The following is an 18,357-nucleotide window of genomic DNA, read 5'->3' on the forward strand; positions in this document are numbered from 1 at the left end:
CACTGGTGAGGTGACAGCGACTTGTTGAAACGTCCCAGTATCGGTGATAAGGGAATTGACATCAGCAGGCAGAGGTCGGCCGCCCTAGCTGTCAACTCGCACATGACAATTTTGGTGTCATTAGTCACGTGAAAGCATAGACTAAATAATGCCTTTGTGTAAAGCTTTTAGGCGAAGGATGGTAGCAATGGTGGACTTAGGATATCGGTACCGGGCTCTTTATTTGTAGAATGGTTGTAGAAAGTTACTCTCAGGGAAGTGACACACAGTGTGGGAGATGTGTCATGACAGCCGCGGTGCGCACATATGATGCCACAAACGCACACTCAATGATCTCCTTCTCCTCGACTGTAATTTTGTTTTGTGTCTTCTTCGGCTGAACACGAGCCTATGGTGGGGTCTTTTTCGGTCCCATAACGGCAAAAGTATCGTTGAAGACGATCGACGTGTGCACTCATAGAAAGGGGGTGTGGAAAGGTAGGCCGGCTGGGGTGCTGTTCGGTCGTGTGCTTTGGTGTTCTTCCGCCAAAGATTACTCCGCTAGCCGTGGTGGAGGGTGTTTATTGCGAAAATAGTGCTTAATCCAAGGTTTAATTTTCATAAATATAACCTTCGTAAACCGAAAAGTTTATAAGGCAAGGTGTTCGTAAACCGAGGCCCCACTGTGTGTATATATATATATATATATATATATATATATATATATATATATATACAGTAAAGTCTCGTTATATCGATATTCAAGGGAGTCCGAAAAAATATCGATATAACCGGGACTATCGATATATCCGACCCTGTTTGCATGTAATTTTCTCCGTGCGTGCATAGAAATAGTATCGATATAACCGGGACTATCGATATATCCGATATCGATATAACGACACTTTACTGTATATATATATATATATATATATGGGCGGCCCAGTAGTCGAGTGGTTAGCACACCGGCTTCACAGTGCAGAGGTCGCCGGTTCGCGTCCCGGTCCGGCCTCCCTGTGTGGAGCTTGCATGCTCTCCCTGGACCCGCGTGGGTTCTCTCCGGGTCCTCCGGTTTCCTCCCACACTCCAAAAACATGCATGGCAGGCAGATTGACCACTCCAAATTGTCCCAAGGTCTGAGTGTGAGAGTGACTGTTGTATGTCTTCATGTGCCCTGCGATTGGCTGGCAACCAATTCAGGGTGTCCCCTGTCTCGTGCCCGAAGACAGCTGAGATAGGCTCCAGCAACCCCCGCGACCCTATCAGAATCAGAATCATCTTTATTGCCAAGTATGTAGAACACACAAGGAATTTGTTTCCGGTAGAACACGCTGCACTAGTATCGTCGTCAAAAAAACTGCTAAGTGGCACTATATATATATATATATATATATATATATATATATATATATATATATATATATATATATATATATATATATATATATATATATATATATATATATATAAAATCCTCGTCTCACCCCTCATGGGTGGTGTCTGTCCCCCATTTTAGCAGCTCGGGTCCTCTACCAGAGGTCAGGAAGCTTGAAGGTTCTTCGCAGTATCCGTGCTGTTTGCCAGCAATGTGCTTTTCTGGACCGAGATATCTGATGTTGTTCCCGTGTTGTTCTGATGTTGTTGCAACCACTCGTCGAGTTTGGAGGTCACTGCCCCGAGTGCTGCGACCACCACAGGCACAACTGTCACCTTTACCTTCCAATATATTTATATATATATATATATATATATATATATATATATATATATATATATATATATATATATATATATATATATATATATATATATATATATATGTATGTATGTATATATATGTATATATATATATATATATATATATATATATATATATATACAGTAAAGTCTCGTGGGCGGCCCGGTAGTCAAGTGGTTAGCACACCGGCTTCACAGTGCAGAGGTCGTCGGTTCGCGTCCCGGTCCGGCCTCCCTGTGTGGAGTTTGCATGTTCTCCCCGGACCCGCGTGGGTTTTCTCCGGGTACTCCGGTTTCCTCCCACACTCCAAAAACATGCATGGCAGGCAGATTGACTACTCCAAATTGTCCTTAGGTGTGAGTGTGACAGTGACTGTTGTACGTCTTTGTGTGCCCTGCGATTGGCTGGCAACCAATTCAGGGTGTCCCCCGCCTCGTGCCCGAAGACAGCTGAGATAGGCTCCAGCAACCCCCGCGACCCTAATGAGGAATAAGCGGTACGGAAAATGAGATGAGATGAGTAAAGTCTCGTTATATCGATATTCTTGGAAAGTCGGAAAAAATATCGATATAACCGGACTATCGATATATCCGATCCTGCGGCATGTAAATTTTCTCCTTGCGTTCATAGAAATAGTATCGTAATAAGCAGTACTATCGATATAACGAGACTTTACTGTATACAGTAAAGTCTCGTTATATTGATATTCTAGGGAGTCCGAAAAATATCGATCTAACCGGGACTATCGATATATCCGATATCGATATAACGAGACGGGACTATATATATCCGATATATATATATATATATATATATATATATATATATATATATATATATATATATATATATATATATATATATATATATATAATGCCAATCTTCGCTAAAGACTAGCTGAAACTTTGTCATGGATACTGCTTTTTTCTCTTTGGTATACAAATTTGAATTTATCATTTGTGTGGTAATCAAATCTTACTTATGTTGTTTTACTGTAAATAGTTTAAAGCTAGGAATATACACTGTACACAGATATTGGCAGTTTTTGTTGGCCTAGTTTTGAGATGGGTCTTTGTTTTTGTACTTTATTTTATCTTAGTACTTCATGTTTTGTGTTCAGAAGAATATAAATAGAGCCATATATATGTGTTAAATCATACATTGTATGTTTTTTTACATTAGTAACTCGCTTTACACATAATTTTGCACTATTTTTGGAAGTAAATTAATTTAAGCAACAAAAAAACTGAGGATCCATTTGGGAGCCGAAAGAGGGTTATTTTTGGTGAGCCGATCCAAAAGAACGGGCTCTTTAAAATGAGAAAGCCTTTAATAGTCCCACAATGGGGAAATTTGCACACAAAAAAGAGCTGAAATTACTATCACTAATTCAGAGTCGCTTCCAACATCATCATGTTGCGCTTGACCTTTGACACCCTTAAATACTGTACATCGTCACCTTTATGGCTTCGCTGCCAGTATTCAGGTAACAGTCTCACGCGCACGTACACGCTCACGCACTTTCGGCATCCGGAGTAAAAAGTTACATCCTTCCGTCCATGAAGATACAACACATTCGAGCCATTTCCGTCTTCACAATAAAATAACTTTGTGGAAAAAAATCCGACACGACGATTTCTCAATCGTTTAATTTAAATATACTATAAACAGTTTCAATATTTTATTGATTTCATTTTCGAAAAATAGAAAATAGTTTTTTGGGTTGCTTTCAGGAACAAGCCACATAGGAGGGATTATCGTGTTATAGCGCTATATAAATCAATATGTATCGCATTGTTTTGTAAGAGGGAACGCCTGTCTTTTAATGTGAAGAATATAGCCGGAAGTGCTGTCTGTGTCGGTCGGTCCATGCGCGCGCGACCTAGAGCAAAAATTTGCGCGGCGCCACGTCGGCAGAAGAGCAGAAGACGAGGACAAGACGGAGCGACGAAGAAGAAACTGCAGCAACTGAGGAACGCTTTTGCGTGCGTGGCGTTGTACGCCAAGCGAAGCGAATTTACGGGGAGACAAGACACGCAACCCCGCCACGTTGACGAGCTCCGAGGGGGCCCGATCAACTGTGCAAAGAAGGCCGACCGCGGTGAGGCTCTTCCCGCTTGGAGCTCGTCATTCGTCCCGAAGGCTCTTCGTCGTCGGCGGCCGAAAGACGAGCAGAGACAAACAGTGTCAAGTTTCTCGTCCGCCAGGTGTGACGCGAGCACAATGGTCAAGGTAAAAACGTGCATAATCTCCATATTGATGTGGCTTTAGAGTAGCAAATGTATATTTTCATAGTTTCTTCCCCCACCACCATTTTAGTTTTTAAACTTACTGCAAATGTTTTCAATAGTTTTATCGGAACTGTATTCAACATGTATTATATGAATGCTCTTTTTCCAATTGGCGAATGGCCGTTTTTTTTCCAAGGCCCCCCAGTGTTTTTCTTTCTCCCGTCTCATTTTTCAAGCCCCTAAATCTTGTACTTATTTAGAGAGGAGCTAAACGGGGACTATTGATGAAAAGGTTTCTTCAGCCATCGTCTGAACTTCTTTCAAGGTGTCTGACGTTTCGCTCCTCATCCGAAGTGCTTCGTCAGCGAAACGCTTCGAATGATGGAAGAAACCTTTTCATTGATGGTTCACTCCTGTATGACTGAAAATATACACAGACGTAGGCGGCGAATATTATTTTTATTTTCTCTCTAACTTTGACATTTAAATGTGACATCCCCTTGTATGCTATCAAAGGAATTGGAAACTCTCACTGTCTCTCTCCCACTTGAGTAAGCTCCTGCAAAATATTTTTTGATCGGGTGGAGACCTTGTAACAGATAAATAGATAAGATTACATATGTCCATCTAAATCTACCTATCTATCCATCAAATTGAAGGGGTATAAAGCACAGAAAGATGTACTGCGCTTTATTAAATGCTGTCTAACAGCTACATTTTAATCACCTCCAAATGACATACAATCTAATTGATCAAGTGTTGATTTGTAGTCGTTTAATAAATACTCACTTGGCGCTTTGTTAAATAAGCCCGAATGTAATGGATTCTAAAGGAAATGAATGAGTTGACTGGCACCTGCGGAGATGCTGTCGGGTCACTTAAATAGTTAGAATAAGAAAAAAAAGAAAATGACATGCACTCTATCAAATGAAGCTACATGCAAGCCGACTTTACTCTTCGCCATAAGTCTCACTATATGAAATATAAATCTGAAAGTAATATAGAAGTGTAACTGGTAAGTCAAGAGTCACGGTTAAGTAACTCCACTCATTTGAAAGACAATAAAATGATGTCAGGTTTTATGTGAAGTTACTTTGACATTATTCTTCTCAAGGTACATCGACAAAAATGTGAAAGTTAGATGAAAAAAATAAGCCGTTAATCTTCCAATTTAATCCATGAAAGACATTTTGTCTCAAGGTCTGAAACATGATTTTGTGATAAACTACATTACCCAGAATGCAATGGATTGGGTACATTGGCTAAATCCACCAATGTCATAAGACCATGACCCAATTGTGCATAAATGTCACAAGTGTTGCACAATGTGTAAAATGAATATTTCATGTTCAAGCCTCCAAAATGGTCAACATTTGCTTTTGGAAATTGATCTTCAAATGATTTTTTTTTCATGCAGAATGTGAATAATGTGAATGTGGAGCCCCAACCTGGCACCACCATGGCCGCTGATCCAAACGAGGCCACCTGCAGTGAGCCCGCAGAGGGTAAGCTTCCGAAAACTTCATTTTCCCTTTAACCGCCAACACACAAACATACATGCACATCCACGTGCACACACGCGCACACACATATTCCTGTTTCAAAGGTTTTGTGAGGTCCGGATAACTCCAGATAAGGAGTGAGCACCACCGTTGCTAATACGTTTGGAGACGAACTAGTGTTACACTAAATGTCACCCCATTTCCCACTTCAACTTCTTTAAAAACAAAGAAATAAAAAGTGGACTTGAAACTGAAATAAGAGCAGGATTGAGGTTTCTGAATGGGTACATTCAAAGTCCTCACCCCTGTAGTGAATTTGGTTAAAATATCATTTTACTTTTTGTGGTATGAAGTTTTTCCTGTCATTAACCACGCACAGTGAGTAAAAAGTGTGTGTATCCAAGTGAAATGAAAATACACACCAAAAAATTATTTTGGGTGAATTTGTGAGGACCTTTCTGAAACTTTAACAGATGCATATATAGACGCTCTAGAAGCCCGTAGAATGAAAAACCTGTGAGGACCGGCCAAAAGGTCTTCACTTGTCAAAAATGTCCTCACTACGTATGGTATAAAATATTAGTGGTCCTCACAAGACTAGTCATACAAACAAACAAACACACACACCATCCGCATCCCTCCTCCCGGGCCTCGAGGGTGTCCAAATGTTGGCATGACCTTCGGGAACATGGCGCAATATGTGTATGTATGTTGCCCCTCTGCTATTTTCTGTGTGTGTGTGTGTGTGTGTTTATAATTTGTTTGTTCGGCGTTCTATTTGCGGCACATCAGGGTTGCGGTGCTCCCTAAAGTGTGACGTGTAGAGAATCATATCAATGAAAGTGAACTCAAAGTGGCATCAAATAAATTGGCGCGAAGACGAATGATGCATTTTAGCAATTTAGGAGGGTGCAACGATTATTTGATTAATCAGCATTCATTTGCGTTTTTATGAGTGTAGTGAGCGTTGTTCTTCTATTTTCTCATTCGACAACTGCACTTCCATTTTTGTGAAAAGTGTACTGTACACCTAAGCCCATATTCTGCTCTTTCACAATTATGCATTTTACATTAGCATTCAGCATTAGCTTCTCAATTTTACGTCTTGCTCAGTGTGTTCCATGATGACTTCTCGTCCACCATGAGTGATGCCATTTCTTGTTAGAATTGGACCTTATTTGCTACAGCGGAGGTGATCATCAATAACTTATGAGGAGCCCCAATGCACCCCATTGACATGCGCAGAGCAAGGTCGTTTAGCGCTAAGTGTTAGCCCCTGTTTTTTTTTTTTTTTTAACTAGCGTGGAGCTTATTGGTTAGTATGACCTGTCTACAAGTGGCATGCCGCTTCTGATTGGTCATCTTTGGGCAAGGATAAGCGAACTTAGAAGATATTATGTAACTGTGTTGTATTAAAGGACAACTGACACCATTTTTTTGTTTCCTAACTGACATCAGAAAAACGTTTTATAGCATCTAAAATACCCAAAATACGCAGGCTGATATTTTTAGTCAAATGCAAAACACCAATAAAAATGACTTAAAGTGTCCCAAAACTGCCACAAAATGAGCTCGGAACTGGGGGGAATTCAGAAAGCCCCGCCACCTTGTTCGTAACGTCACGCCGGGATACTCCTTCACAAACTGCCTTGCTCCAGAATCAAAACAATGGCTTCAGAGAGTTCAGATTTGAAGAAGATGCTTTCACACACACGCTGTTTTCAGAGGAAAAAAAAGTACCCAAAATGCATTGCGTGTCACTTTTTCGGTCAGGGGCGTTCCAGACGTGACGTCACTGAGGGGATCAACATCAACTCGAAAACAAGACTTCCTGAATATTCAGTGCGAGTCTTGAAACGTAAAATATAGCTATTTGCAGTGGAATCTTTGTCAAATACGCTCAGTAGAAGTGATTTTACAAATTATGGACACAACTTGGTGTCGGTTATCCTTTAAATCATCATCTGAATCTGAAAAAGTGTTCAGTGCTAGTTGGGCTTTTGTGAAGGAAACTTGCTTTTTTCTAACTGACAATCTTTAGCCAGCAGCCTAGTTTGTATGTCGTCCAACAGAGCAAACAGTGGTGGATATTTTTTTTTCGAACTGCCCCCCTTCACCCACCCCATCCGACCATTAAACCCCTTATCTATTCACTTTGTGCGTCCCGGCAGACTCGTCCAAGGATCACACGGCGGCGCAGCCCGGCATGGTGTGGCGAGTGACGGGCGGCCTCTTCAACGTCACCAAAGGTGTGGTGGGCGCAGCCGTGGGCGGCGTGGCCTGGGTGGGCGGCAAGAGCTTGGAGATCACTAAGTCGGCGGTCAGCGCCGTTCCCGCCGCCGGCGTGGGCCTGGTGAAGGGCGGCGTGTCGGCCGTGGCGGGCGGCGTGTCCTCGGTGGGCTCCACGGTGGTCAACAAGGTTCCCTTTACCGCCAAGAGGAAGGACAAGGCTGAGTGAGAATCAAGCATTCAGACTTTCACAAAGGGTCCGGCGGGTGTGGTTTTGATGTGTCCAATGTTCAATACCCGCAAAGAGAAAACAAAACATCATCTTACACAGACTGAAATCCACGCAACCTCAAGCAGGTGGCCGTTGATCAATTTTATGTGCGCGCAATCCGGACTGTGCTTGACAATTGCGCACACAATCCAACATTTGACGGTTTTGTCACTTTCAACAGGCATTCTCTATTTCATGCTGAGGAGGCTCGCGTAACTATTCCCAGTGAGTATTAAGGCCGCACTGATGAGGATGAAAATTGCAACATAGGCATTAACTTGCAAGATAATAAAGGGGAGGAAAGTCGTGTTTTCAAGGTTTTTTTTTCTCATGCACTCGTACTTTTTGGCAAGAACAAAACTGTAGGAAAAATCTGATTTTGTGAAAGGTATTTTGCACCTAAAAAAATTCAGGGGGGAGTTACGTTGCATTTTTTTCGCGTTTTTGGGGAAAAATGTCTTCCTCTTAGAATTCTGCTTATTTTCAAGTAAAAAAAATAATTTTACAAAAAGAAAGTTAGATCTTTGCCTATGTTGAAAAGGCAATTTTGGATATTTTGAATTGGATTTTTTTAACACCCTCAAATTAGATATTTTCTCTGGAGAAAAAAAACTGGCATGACAGTCATTTTTCCCACAGGAAAAAAAAAATATTTATTTGCTAGAAGTATACACATTTTGAATACTACAGTTTTCTTGACAAATAAATTCTGCTGATGCAAAAAAATCTTGAAAAACTGACTTCCTGAAAACAACATGGTCAAATTACACATCTTAAATGTATTTTTATTGTATGTGTCCAAAACAAAGTATGACCATGTTCTTGTTTACATGTCACCTATTATCTCATGGTAGTATTATTGTTTTCAATGTGGGCCATAATACTCTACAGTACATGTTTGTCTTGGGGTTTTCCACACAAAAAATCCACACAAAACCGAGCACTCACAAAAAATGGGACTTTTCTTGAAGTTTTGTTTTTCCTATTGAAATGCTGTTTTTTCCTGCATTATATCTTTAAGAAAGTGCCTGATCAGTCAGTAGAAGCTGAAGTGTAATCTCCTTCCCAGACTCTGCCGTCTCTTGACCATTTCTGCAACATTTCAAAGTACCAGCGCGTTACCGGAAGTGAGCTGGAGTTTTTTGCCCATGGGGAACTCGTGAATTATGTCTTTTCAATATGTCAATAAAACGTTTTGGAAGGATAATACAGCAAACGTCTCACTGATTGTGTAGCGTCACCGGTGCGCACCGCAGCTTTAATGTCTTTCAATTCCTTGATCTCCTTGATGTGCGTCTCACCCTGACGCATAGCACACGCTTGAAAATGGTATAAAAGGAGCTGTCGCGGGACAGAGTGATTGGGCGAACCACGGGGCAGAATCATATCAGACTCATCTCGGACTCACGCCGGGCGTCGGACGGACATCATGGCACGACTTGCTCAACTCCACGCCACGATCAAGCTCTGCGCGTCACCTGCCTGGGAGATTTGACAACGAACCTACTTACAAATAAAGAGAACCATCAAACTCTTTAATTGCACCTCATTGGTTAAAAGGGAAACTCACGGGCTTTACCTTGCGGATTTTAGTAGATAGAATCGTCCATTTTGCCCGATTTGTCATTGGGATGAGCTGGAGTTGGTCCCAGCTGACTTGAAACAAGAAGAAGGGTCCACACCGGACTCGCCAATTGCCTTTCAGTAATTTTGTCATTCTATTGACTATGTTTTCATTACATATCGAATATCTCGACGTACATATTGCATATTGCTCTGTGCTGTTGTTCCCTAAAAAAGATTGGATTGGATTGGATTGGATTGATTGGATTGGATATGCCTTTATTAGTCTCACAGTGGAGAAATTTACATTTCACAGCAGCAAAGTGATGAAAACACCTTGAAGCGTCTGTTCACTTTCTTTGGCATCTGTTCATTTGTTTTGCTGTGAGATTGTATTCACATTAACATTTGGAAAGGAATGTTATGATCGCTTGGAAGAATGCACTGTTTGGCGTCTTTGAAATTAATATGAAAAAAGGTTCTCAATGAATAGTTTATTGGTTATATCTAAATTACATTTATTATTATAATATGCTTGGAGGGAAAAACATGATTTTATGACTGCTTTCATTCTTTCAATAAAGCACCCGATAAACAAGGCTTTGAAACCGGTTGGATTGTGAACTGGTCTATTTGTTTCTTAACCACCCGGGCATGGTTCAGAAGATCCGTTTTGTATATCCGTTTTCCGGCTTTATTTGTTTTTTCCCCTCGATCCTCGATTTGTTCGTCTTTGTTTTAAAATATTGTTATTGGTCGTTAGATAAGACGTGCATATTTGTCTTATGTATACCTCAATATTTTGACTCTTCATTTTCCCTTAAAGTACGTTCAATAAACAAAGTTCGCCAATAAATACTGTATGGATAGTAATTTGTTCCCAAAAAGGTACTGTATCCGTGTGCCCGATTAGCGCATGCGCGGTTTGGGTCGCGCGTTGACGTTTTTGCGCATGCGTAAAACCTACAAAATAAATTCGTATGATTGACAGCTACGTTCCTGGCGCTTGAGTCGTTTACTTTTTAACCAGCCTGAAAAAGGCGATATCATATCTAAATTGACATTAACGGTGTTCAACAAACTATCCGCGAAGTTCGACGCCGTTCGACGCCGTTTTCTGTGGAGGATTCTACTACCTTGAGTAACGTGAGTGTCGTTTACTGTATTAGTTTGCCATGGGACCAGAATAATGTGCCTGGGGGTGAGAACAAATACAAGCATAAAAAGCATCGTTTGGACATTGAGCTCGACAACAAGCTGTTAGCGTGAAAGAGCGAAGGATAATCGGATTTGTAGTTAATAAATGTTTCCCGGAGCGCGTGGGCTTTCTCGTTCCCATTTTTTCCAATAGACTTTCGGTGTTTTTATTCAAGTGTCGCATCTGACTGAATTTTGGTTCAGGAAAGTCTCATGACAAAGTTTGGAAACATGCTGGCCAGTAATTAGTCACGTATTTAATCAGTTGCACACGACCTCGACAACCATTCAAAAAGCAAAAATAATGTACAGTAATACTCATAACTCTCATTACTACTGTTAGAGAAATTGTAATTGAACATAATTGTTTTCAGTTTAGCAAACCTCGCAATAACACACCAGTGAAACAAACAGTATCACAGTTTCCAAAAATAAATAAAAACATTAAGGAACAATATTAAGGAACTTGTTTTTCAATGTATTATTTAATGAACTATGTAAACATGATAGGCTGTTGACTGTAGTTTCTTCAATCCTTGAAAAAGTTAATGTAAGTAAATGAATTTGAATTTCTCACTATCAATTGAAAAATTCTACCTGTCATCTTTAATACTCCTACTGTTTGTTTTCTCGCATTAGAATGTTGTTAAATGATTGATTAATCTAAGTAATACTTTATTCACTCAACATAGGACAGCAGCAGTGAAGTCTGTTTCAGGGTGATAGTCATATCGTGTCCATTTTGTGGTAGGACACAGTCAAGAGTGAAAAAGGAAGTCATGTGGTGGTTCCAGCAGGGCCTCAGCTTCCTGCCCACCCTTCTGGTGGTGTGGACGGCGTCAACGTTTGTCTTCACCTACGTCGCGGCGGTGATCCTAAGACACGTAGACCCTCTGGTGCCCTACATAAGGTACGCCCAAGGGTGGGGTGCCTTGACAATTTCAGGAAAATACTGTATGTACATTTTCTTGAACGGATGGTGAGTATCCGTGCTGGTCCTGGCCATCATGGCCGCTAACAGCCCCCAAACCCCTGTCAACAAATACGTTTCAGCAGCCTGTCCAAATTGCGGCGAGTGACGGCTCGTTAACAACAATGAATTTAGTTTAGGACTGCCGCTCTTCACTTCATTTCTCATGTGGATTGGTTAAATGTGTAATTCTCTTCATTTTATGTTTAGTTTGGCCCTGTACTTCAATTCCTAATGCAAACAAAGTTTCCGGATAACCGCTTTTTGTTGTTAACTCATTCACTTTGTCATTTTTACTGAGATTCCAGGACACACAGAATATTGAGTTTTAGGACTACATAAACATTCAATGCGGCATTAGAAACCTTAGACTTTCTTCTTTTATCAGCAAGAAAGAGAGTTAATTCCTATGTTATAGACCCGTGGTCTGCAGTAATATGAGGTGCAAGTGGGGGCGACTGTACAAAAGGCAAATATTGCCCCCTTGTGGAAGGGTGAAAACATTGCCAGAGGTCTGACCAGCGCTTTATCGGCACCCCCGCAAGAAAAACCAAAACCCGGACAAATTCGGGAATGGCGCTCCATGTCATGCTTTTCAATTCCCGAATAAATTCGGGAATGACCGAATAATTCCTGAATAAATTCCGGAATGGCAGTGAATGAGTTAAGTTTCGACTTGTAAATAGAGGAACCACATTAGATGCTATGTTCCAAATTTCCTCGTTCTTGGAACTAGTAATCCTTATGTGTACATCTCATTTTCTATGTCATAATTCTTTGTTGTTGTTTTCAGCGACACGGGAGCGATGGCACCAGAGAGGTGCGTGTTTGGCATCATGCTGGACATCTCAGCCATTTTAGGTACAGCAAAAACAACACGCAAAGGGTCATTTTCATTCACGTGAATGGCACCGTTATATCCTGTGCGTGTGTGTAGGCATGGCTACCGTGTACGTGCGCTACAAACAAGTAGAGGCGCTTACGAGCAGCGATGACGTATGCGTCTACAGACTAAACCGCTATGGGCTGCTGCTGGGCCTCCTCAGCTCTTCGGGCATGTGTGTGGTGGCTAACTTTCAGGTGAGCATCATCATCATCATCATTACGAGTTCATTGTGATCCCGCGTGTAAAAGTCTTTCGAAAATGATTTCGAAAGCGGACAACTGACATCAGAAAAACGTTTTATAGCATCTAAAATACCCAAAACACGCAGGCGGATATTTTCAGTCCAATGCAAAACACCAATAACAACGACTTAACGTGTCCCAAAACTACTTCAAAACGACCTCAGAAAGTTTCAGTTTCAGAATGTCCCGCCTCCTTATACGTGACGTCACGCCCAGACGTCTTGCCTTGCTCGAGAATCAAAACAATGGCTACAGATTCGGAAAAGATGCTTTTTTGTTACTCATCCAGTTATGAATATGATTCAAATAGTTCAGAAGAGGAAAGCATAAATGTTTGCAATCGATTAAAGAAGTACTTGCGTATCAATTCGAGCCATCAGGACTGCAATGTAGCGTCCCAGAAAATGCACAAGATGGCGCCCGAGCTCCGTTGGAAATGGGCTGATTTGTCTGCTGGGAATTTGTGTCAACTAGATTGAAATAGTAGTCTTGGTGCAACACACAACGATTCACCATCGCATTATTTATGTGTTTTCCTTCTAATTTCGCCATCAACACAAAGTTTTCAGACCAAACAAAGTACCCAGAATGCATTGTGTGTCACTTTCTCGGTCAGTGACTTTCCAGACGTGACGTCACGGTAGGTATCGTTACCAACTCAAAAACAAGACTTCCTGACAATTCAGCGTGAGTCTTAAAACGTAAAATATCGCTATATGCGGTGGAATCTTTGTAAAATACGCTCAGTAAAAGTCATTTGAAGTGATTTGACAAATTATGGAAACAACTTGTTCGGAGGCGTCGGTTGTCCTTTAAGTTGGGAAAACCTGAATGGTGTTCAGCTTTTTACAATTAAAATGACTGCAAATGTAGAATTTGTAGCCACAATGTTCGCCCTGTCGGTCTTCACCATTGCAGAAGACCACGCTGTTCTCGGTTCACCTCCTGGGCGCCGTGATGACATTGGGCGTGGGCGCTCTGTACATCCTGGCGCAGACGCTGCTGTCGCACCGCATGCAGCCTCGTGTTCACAGCAGGAGGCTCTTTCACATCCGCCTCGCTGTGGCGCTGTGGACCTTGGCAAGCATCGTCACCAGTATCCTCCAACTTTGGAGTAATGTTCACTTTTGGCCTGTTGGGGAATCAGATCGATTGTTGGGTCTCTTTTCTTGAGCTCTGCATCTCAGTGTTTGTGTCGTCCATCGTTATGTACAACACCCTGCCCGGAGTGGACATCGCCCGCAAGCTGCACTGGTCGCCCGGAGAGACGGTGGGTGGTGTTTGTTCCACTTATCCACTATGGGTGACTGGTTGGATTTCTTGATAATATTGGCCTTGTTGATCAGTTTTTCTCTTGATTTGATCAAAAGTAAATTGTTGTTGTGATGGCAACACTATTACAGGACTTTGGGTTTTTAATTGTAATTTACATTTTTATGATTATTTTTTCTCCAGGGCTACACGGCTCATATCTTCAGCACGACATGCGAGTGGTCCCTGGCATTGTCCTTCATCAGCTTCTTCCTGACATACATACAAGACTTTCAGGTACTCAATCTCACCCCCAACACCCCTCCTCCCCCAGGCATTTCCTCACCAACACTATTGTGCTGACCTTTACGCGTATCCCTTTAAGAAAATTAAACTCCGAGCCGAAGTGGTGTTGCACTGCGACCACTTGTACGACTGGCTTCCCGGGACCTTCGCCGCCGCCAATATTCCCGACAAACCCGAAGCCTCCGAGTCGTCACCGCTACTGGCGGGAGCCACGTGACCCCGACAAGTACCAAAAAACAAAAATCCAACACAAGTTTTTACAAGCACCTTTCACTTTCCGTGCCTTTTCTTACTTAGCTACTCTTGACCAAAAAATGCTTGAGAGCACTAGTTGCAGCGCGGCGTCCTCACAAGAATGGCAAAGTCAATGAAGCCTTCTTCACTTTACACACGTAGATCATTGGAAGAAATGGAAATAGACTAAAATAAAATAGACTACTCACCCCTTGGAACCAGTTGGGAACCGTCTTTTGTCGCTCTGATTAATTTTAGCTTCTCTTTTGTCAGAGAAAAATGTAACCTGTTATGGGTCTTGTGTGAGTTGCTGATGTTACACGAGTTTTGGTTTGAGAATGGGAAGGAAATGTTAAATTTGGTTCTATTCTTCGTTTATAATTCAAATGTATGATAACGAATACAGTGGATGTCTGGATTATTTGCATATTTTCTTGGCTGCATTTTTTTTAGGGGAGGGCATAAATTGGCGACGATGGGCAATGGTTACTTGCAGATTTTTTTTCTTTGTTCCAATGTAAACAAATACATGATACTTGGAGACAACTTAATTTTTAAGAAAATAAAAAATACTTGTGTTCCAAGTTCCAGTAGTTGATTTAAAATGAAATTCATTGTAACTAAAATCACTACACGTCTTTTCTCATGGGGTATGAAAATAAAATTATTTCTAACAAATGAACTAAAGATCACCCACTATTTTTTGAATGCTCATGATTTCATGTTATACATGATTTTGTTTTCAAATACAAACAGGCGTTTTTTTGTTGTCAGCAATTAAAGCACAATTTTCAATGTATATTCATATTTTTAATTCATCTTGCATCCATGTTTTTGGTCCCAACTTGTTGCAAACGACAAAATTTCAGCAGGCATGAAAGGACATAATGTGCGTGTGTGTGCCTCGCATACATCCAGTAATGGCAATAAATAAGAAACAAGAGAAGCAGCTATTCATCTTTTGTGCAAAATTAAAAATTTGTAAGCAGGTCCTAGGAGGTGACACAAAAGATGAAGGTGAGTCTTCCGGGACCTTTTCACAACACTTGATTGTTGACCTTAGCATCACTTTTTTGGGGGGCACGCAGGGCTTGTCATGTCCTACTTTGTCTCGCCACGTCTGCGTCAGCAGAAAGACAGGCGACACCTCCACAGCATGTTAGGACATCCGCCATCCCAAGCGCTAAAATGAAGATCCATCGCACACGATATTCTGTCCTTTTCCCGGAAAGAGCGCCATCTGCCAATAGCGAGGATCGGCGTACACTGCACACCGCAAAAGGGACAACGAGTGAGATGTCTGCCTCGTCACTTATTTCAATCGCGTGACGGCGGGAGAGGAATATTCAGAGTTAATAGTATTATTTTTGTGTCACTTTTTTTTATTGATAACACAAAAGGCGTTACAGTTGCCATGTTTGCATTACCCATGTCTCCGGGGTTGAGCCAAAGGTTGAAGGAACTGCAGTGTTTCTGGCATCGCGGAATGGGAACAACTCGCACTGCGGGAAGCCCTTCGCCCACCACTAGCCAGCCCAACACCCCTACAGCCTGATACACACACACACACACACACACACACACACACACACACACACACATACGATAAATATTCCACTAGAAAAAAAAATCAATTGGTGATGCAATTTTATTCGGGACTGACCTGCTTGTGGGTGTCTGTGTTGTGCGTGACCAGGCAGCGTTGTAAGACAGTGCCAGCACTGTCCAACAGGGGGCAGAGTTCTGCCTTGGGAAAGAGCCACCTTAACATTTTCTCCCTCGTTGCTGAGCTGAACCTCCTGTTAACACAACCGCCAAAGCCAGAAAGCACACCGAAATAAAAAAATTGGATCCTGAAAATGAATTGGCGCGCTGCTAAAATGAAGCAAGACGAGGCGCTGTGACGTCCACAATACAACCAATCACAAACCACATGATTACTAACAAAAAAAAATATTGTTGACTGTTTATCTGCCATATGCTTGGAGTGTGACTGTATATGTACATGCGTGTATTCTACCATAGTAGGGTGAAATTGGCGGGCCCTTGCGGGAGGCCGGTATCAGGGTTGTGGTCACCGCTGTCGTCATCTTCCAGCAAGACGGACATGGAAGTGGAGTGTGACAAGTAGAGCTCCTCCAGCTGTCGTCGCTCGATGCTTAGCGACTCGCCACCCTGTTTTTTTTTTTTTTTTAAAGCAGTGTGGAAAATTCATTTTGGGACACACAGAGCCATCCCACAAGATACCCAACCATTCTACCTCAAGATCAATGTATTTATTTTACCTTTAACAGGACAAGTTGGGGTCCACGACGCAGCGTGACAGTACCACGGAGGCTCTCCGGCACCTCGACAACCGAGGATATCTCGGCGCAACCCGAACAGTTGACCAGATTCTGTCTAAGCAAGTCTAAATTCCACCACTCATGGAAGCCTGCGCGTGTGTCCAAAAGAATCGCAAAAGAACTCAATCTATGGCCAAATCAATTAGAAGATTGGTCAGATGTCACAGTATGTGTGTGTGTTTACCTTGCAGATTGTACTTCTTGGCGATAGGCAGCGCAAGTAGCCGCACATGGCTGAACGGCGACAACCAGTTGCAAGATCCTGGGTGACTGGTGCCCGATTCTGGCTCACTTTGCGGGTAACTGAACGCCAGCGCTGCCAGAAGCAGAAAGCCCAGTGCAAGAAGCAACTGCACAAAAACCACAAAACACACTTTTGCAGCATTTTGGTGTAACAAAGCTATTGAAACGTGAGTAAATCATGTGAGAATTTCATTGAATTAACAAAATAAAATACTTTGACGGTGGCCCTGAGGATGGGGAACTGCGGGGGTTCACGTCGAGGTTCGTTGGTCTCCAGCATTCGCTTGATGAAGCGCTCGATCTCCCGCTCGGACATCCCGTAGCGGTACCCCGATTGGCGCAGGATGTCGATGCTCTCGGAGAGCTTGTCGTAGATGCACGGCTCGCTCATCGTCGTTCCCATGGCGACGGAGGCGGCTTTGCTTGGAGCAAACACAGGCGACGGATTTATGCATTATAAAATTCTCTTTTACTGTTTTGACAATTCAAATCTTTCTTCCAGCAGAAAGTGAAAGTACAGATACACTTGTCGAATAACCAGCCACATGTAATATTTACTGAATCTGAAGACTACAGTGTAGCTATAAATGACGCCATGAAATGTAATAAGACAACAAACACAATTTTGGGGTAGCGATATTAAAACATGGTCTTATATCTTGGCACGCACAACCTGACATCCTATTTTTACTCTCCGTGTTTGTACTTTCGAACGAGCAGTTGAGGCTAGCCTGTGGTGACTTGGTACGCTAGTTGGTTAGGAATGTCCTTGCGTCGCTTCGTTCACGTGACACGAAACGTATCCACTCACCCTTGAAGTCAAACAACAGATTCGATCTTTGAGGGGAGTCGCCCTTGTCGGTATTTAATTAATAAAAGTGTAATCGATGTTTTTTCCGTAATATTCGGTACATGGCTACTTCTAATAAACACCTGCAGCAGACTGGCTCTTCTTTTACGCTTTAGTGTTTTAACGCTACGAGCTCGCTGGCGCCACCCATCTGGCCGCCTCTGAAGCGACAACATTAATGGAAAGAGTTAGAAGGGGTACTGACTTCCACTGTGTAAATGCTGCTTTTTGAACAATATTTAAAAACAATTGAATATTAAAACACGTCTGATTGGACACTCAATTTTATTTTAACCACTACAAAAAGGGGTTAACGGCAT

At 42.0% G+C, this 18,357-nt stretch overlaps 3 protein-coding genes across 5 annotated transcripts; 2 read left to right on the plus strand and 1 right to left on the minus strand.

Annotated features, from left to right (window-relative positions):
• Window positions 1–3,815: 3,815 nt before the first annotated feature.
• LOC148890654 (transmembrane protein 263) lies at window positions 3,816–9,166 on the plus strand. Of its 2 annotated transcripts, XM_089011017.1 has the most exons (3): window positions 3,816–3,949; window positions 5,366–5,453; window positions 7,622–9,166. In XM_089011017.1, exons 1-3 carry the CDS (start codon window positions 3,941–3,943, stop codon window positions 7,906–7,908), a joined length of 384 nt encoding a protein of 127 aa, XP_088867143.1. In that variant the 5' UTR covers window positions 3,816–3,940; the 3' UTR covers window positions 7,909–9,166. The 2 variants fall into 2 exon arrangements, with proteins under 2 accessions (XP_088867143.1, XP_088867144.1); XM_089011018.1 differs by lacking the exon at window positions 3,816–3,949 and having other exon boundaries at window positions 5,360–5,453.
• A 1,323-nt stretch (window positions 9,167–10,489) lies between these two features.
• Window positions 10,490–14,931, plus strand: dram2b (DNA damage regulated autophagy modulator 2b). Its single transcript, XM_089010878.1, has 8 exons — window positions 10,490–10,659; window positions 11,462–11,620; window positions 12,474–12,541; window positions 12,618–12,760; window positions 13,727–13,904; window positions 13,996–14,078; window positions 14,264–14,356; window positions 14,445–14,931. The coding sequence occupies exons 2-8, from the start codon at window positions 11,490–11,492 to the stop codon at window positions 14,580–14,582; spliced, it is 834 nt and encodes a 277-aa protein (XP_088867004.1). The 5' UTR covers window positions 10,490–10,659; window positions 11,462–11,489; the 3' UTR covers window positions 14,583–14,931.
• A 154-nt stretch (window positions 14,932–15,085) lies between these two features.
• lg12h6orf89 (linkage group 12 C6orf89 homolog) lies at window positions 15,086–18,139 on the minus strand. 2 transcript variants are annotated; one of them, XM_089010877.1, is made up of 8 exons: window positions 17,999–18,139; window positions 17,402–17,604; window positions 17,129–17,294; window positions 16,885–17,033; window positions 16,620–16,774; window positions 16,263–16,398; window positions 16,027–16,150; window positions 15,086–15,865 (listed from the first exon to the last, which is right to left on the minus strand). In XM_089010877.1, exons 2-8 carry the CDS (start codon window positions 17,588–17,590, stop codon window positions 15,783–15,785), a joined length of 1,002 nt encoding a protein of 333 aa, XP_088867003.1. In that variant the 5' UTR covers window positions 17,591–17,604; window positions 17,999–18,139; the 3' UTR covers window positions 15,086–15,782. The 2 variants fall into 2 exon arrangements, with proteins under 2 accessions (XP_088867003.1, XP_088867002.1); XM_089010876.1 differs by having other exon boundaries at window positions 17,402–17,609.
• Between the last annotated feature and the right edge of the window lie 218 nt (window positions 18,140–18,357).

The sequence above is a fragment of the Hippocampus bargibanti genome, linkage group LG12 (genome assembly GCF_051943395.1).
Source record: "Hippocampus bargibanti isolate YZ-2025 linkage group LG12, ASM5194339v1, whole genome shotgun sequence".
In the NCBI taxonomy this organism is placed as follows: domain Eukaryota; kingdom Metazoa; phylum Chordata; class Actinopteri; order Syngnathiformes; family Syngnathidae; genus Hippocampus; species Hippocampus bargibanti.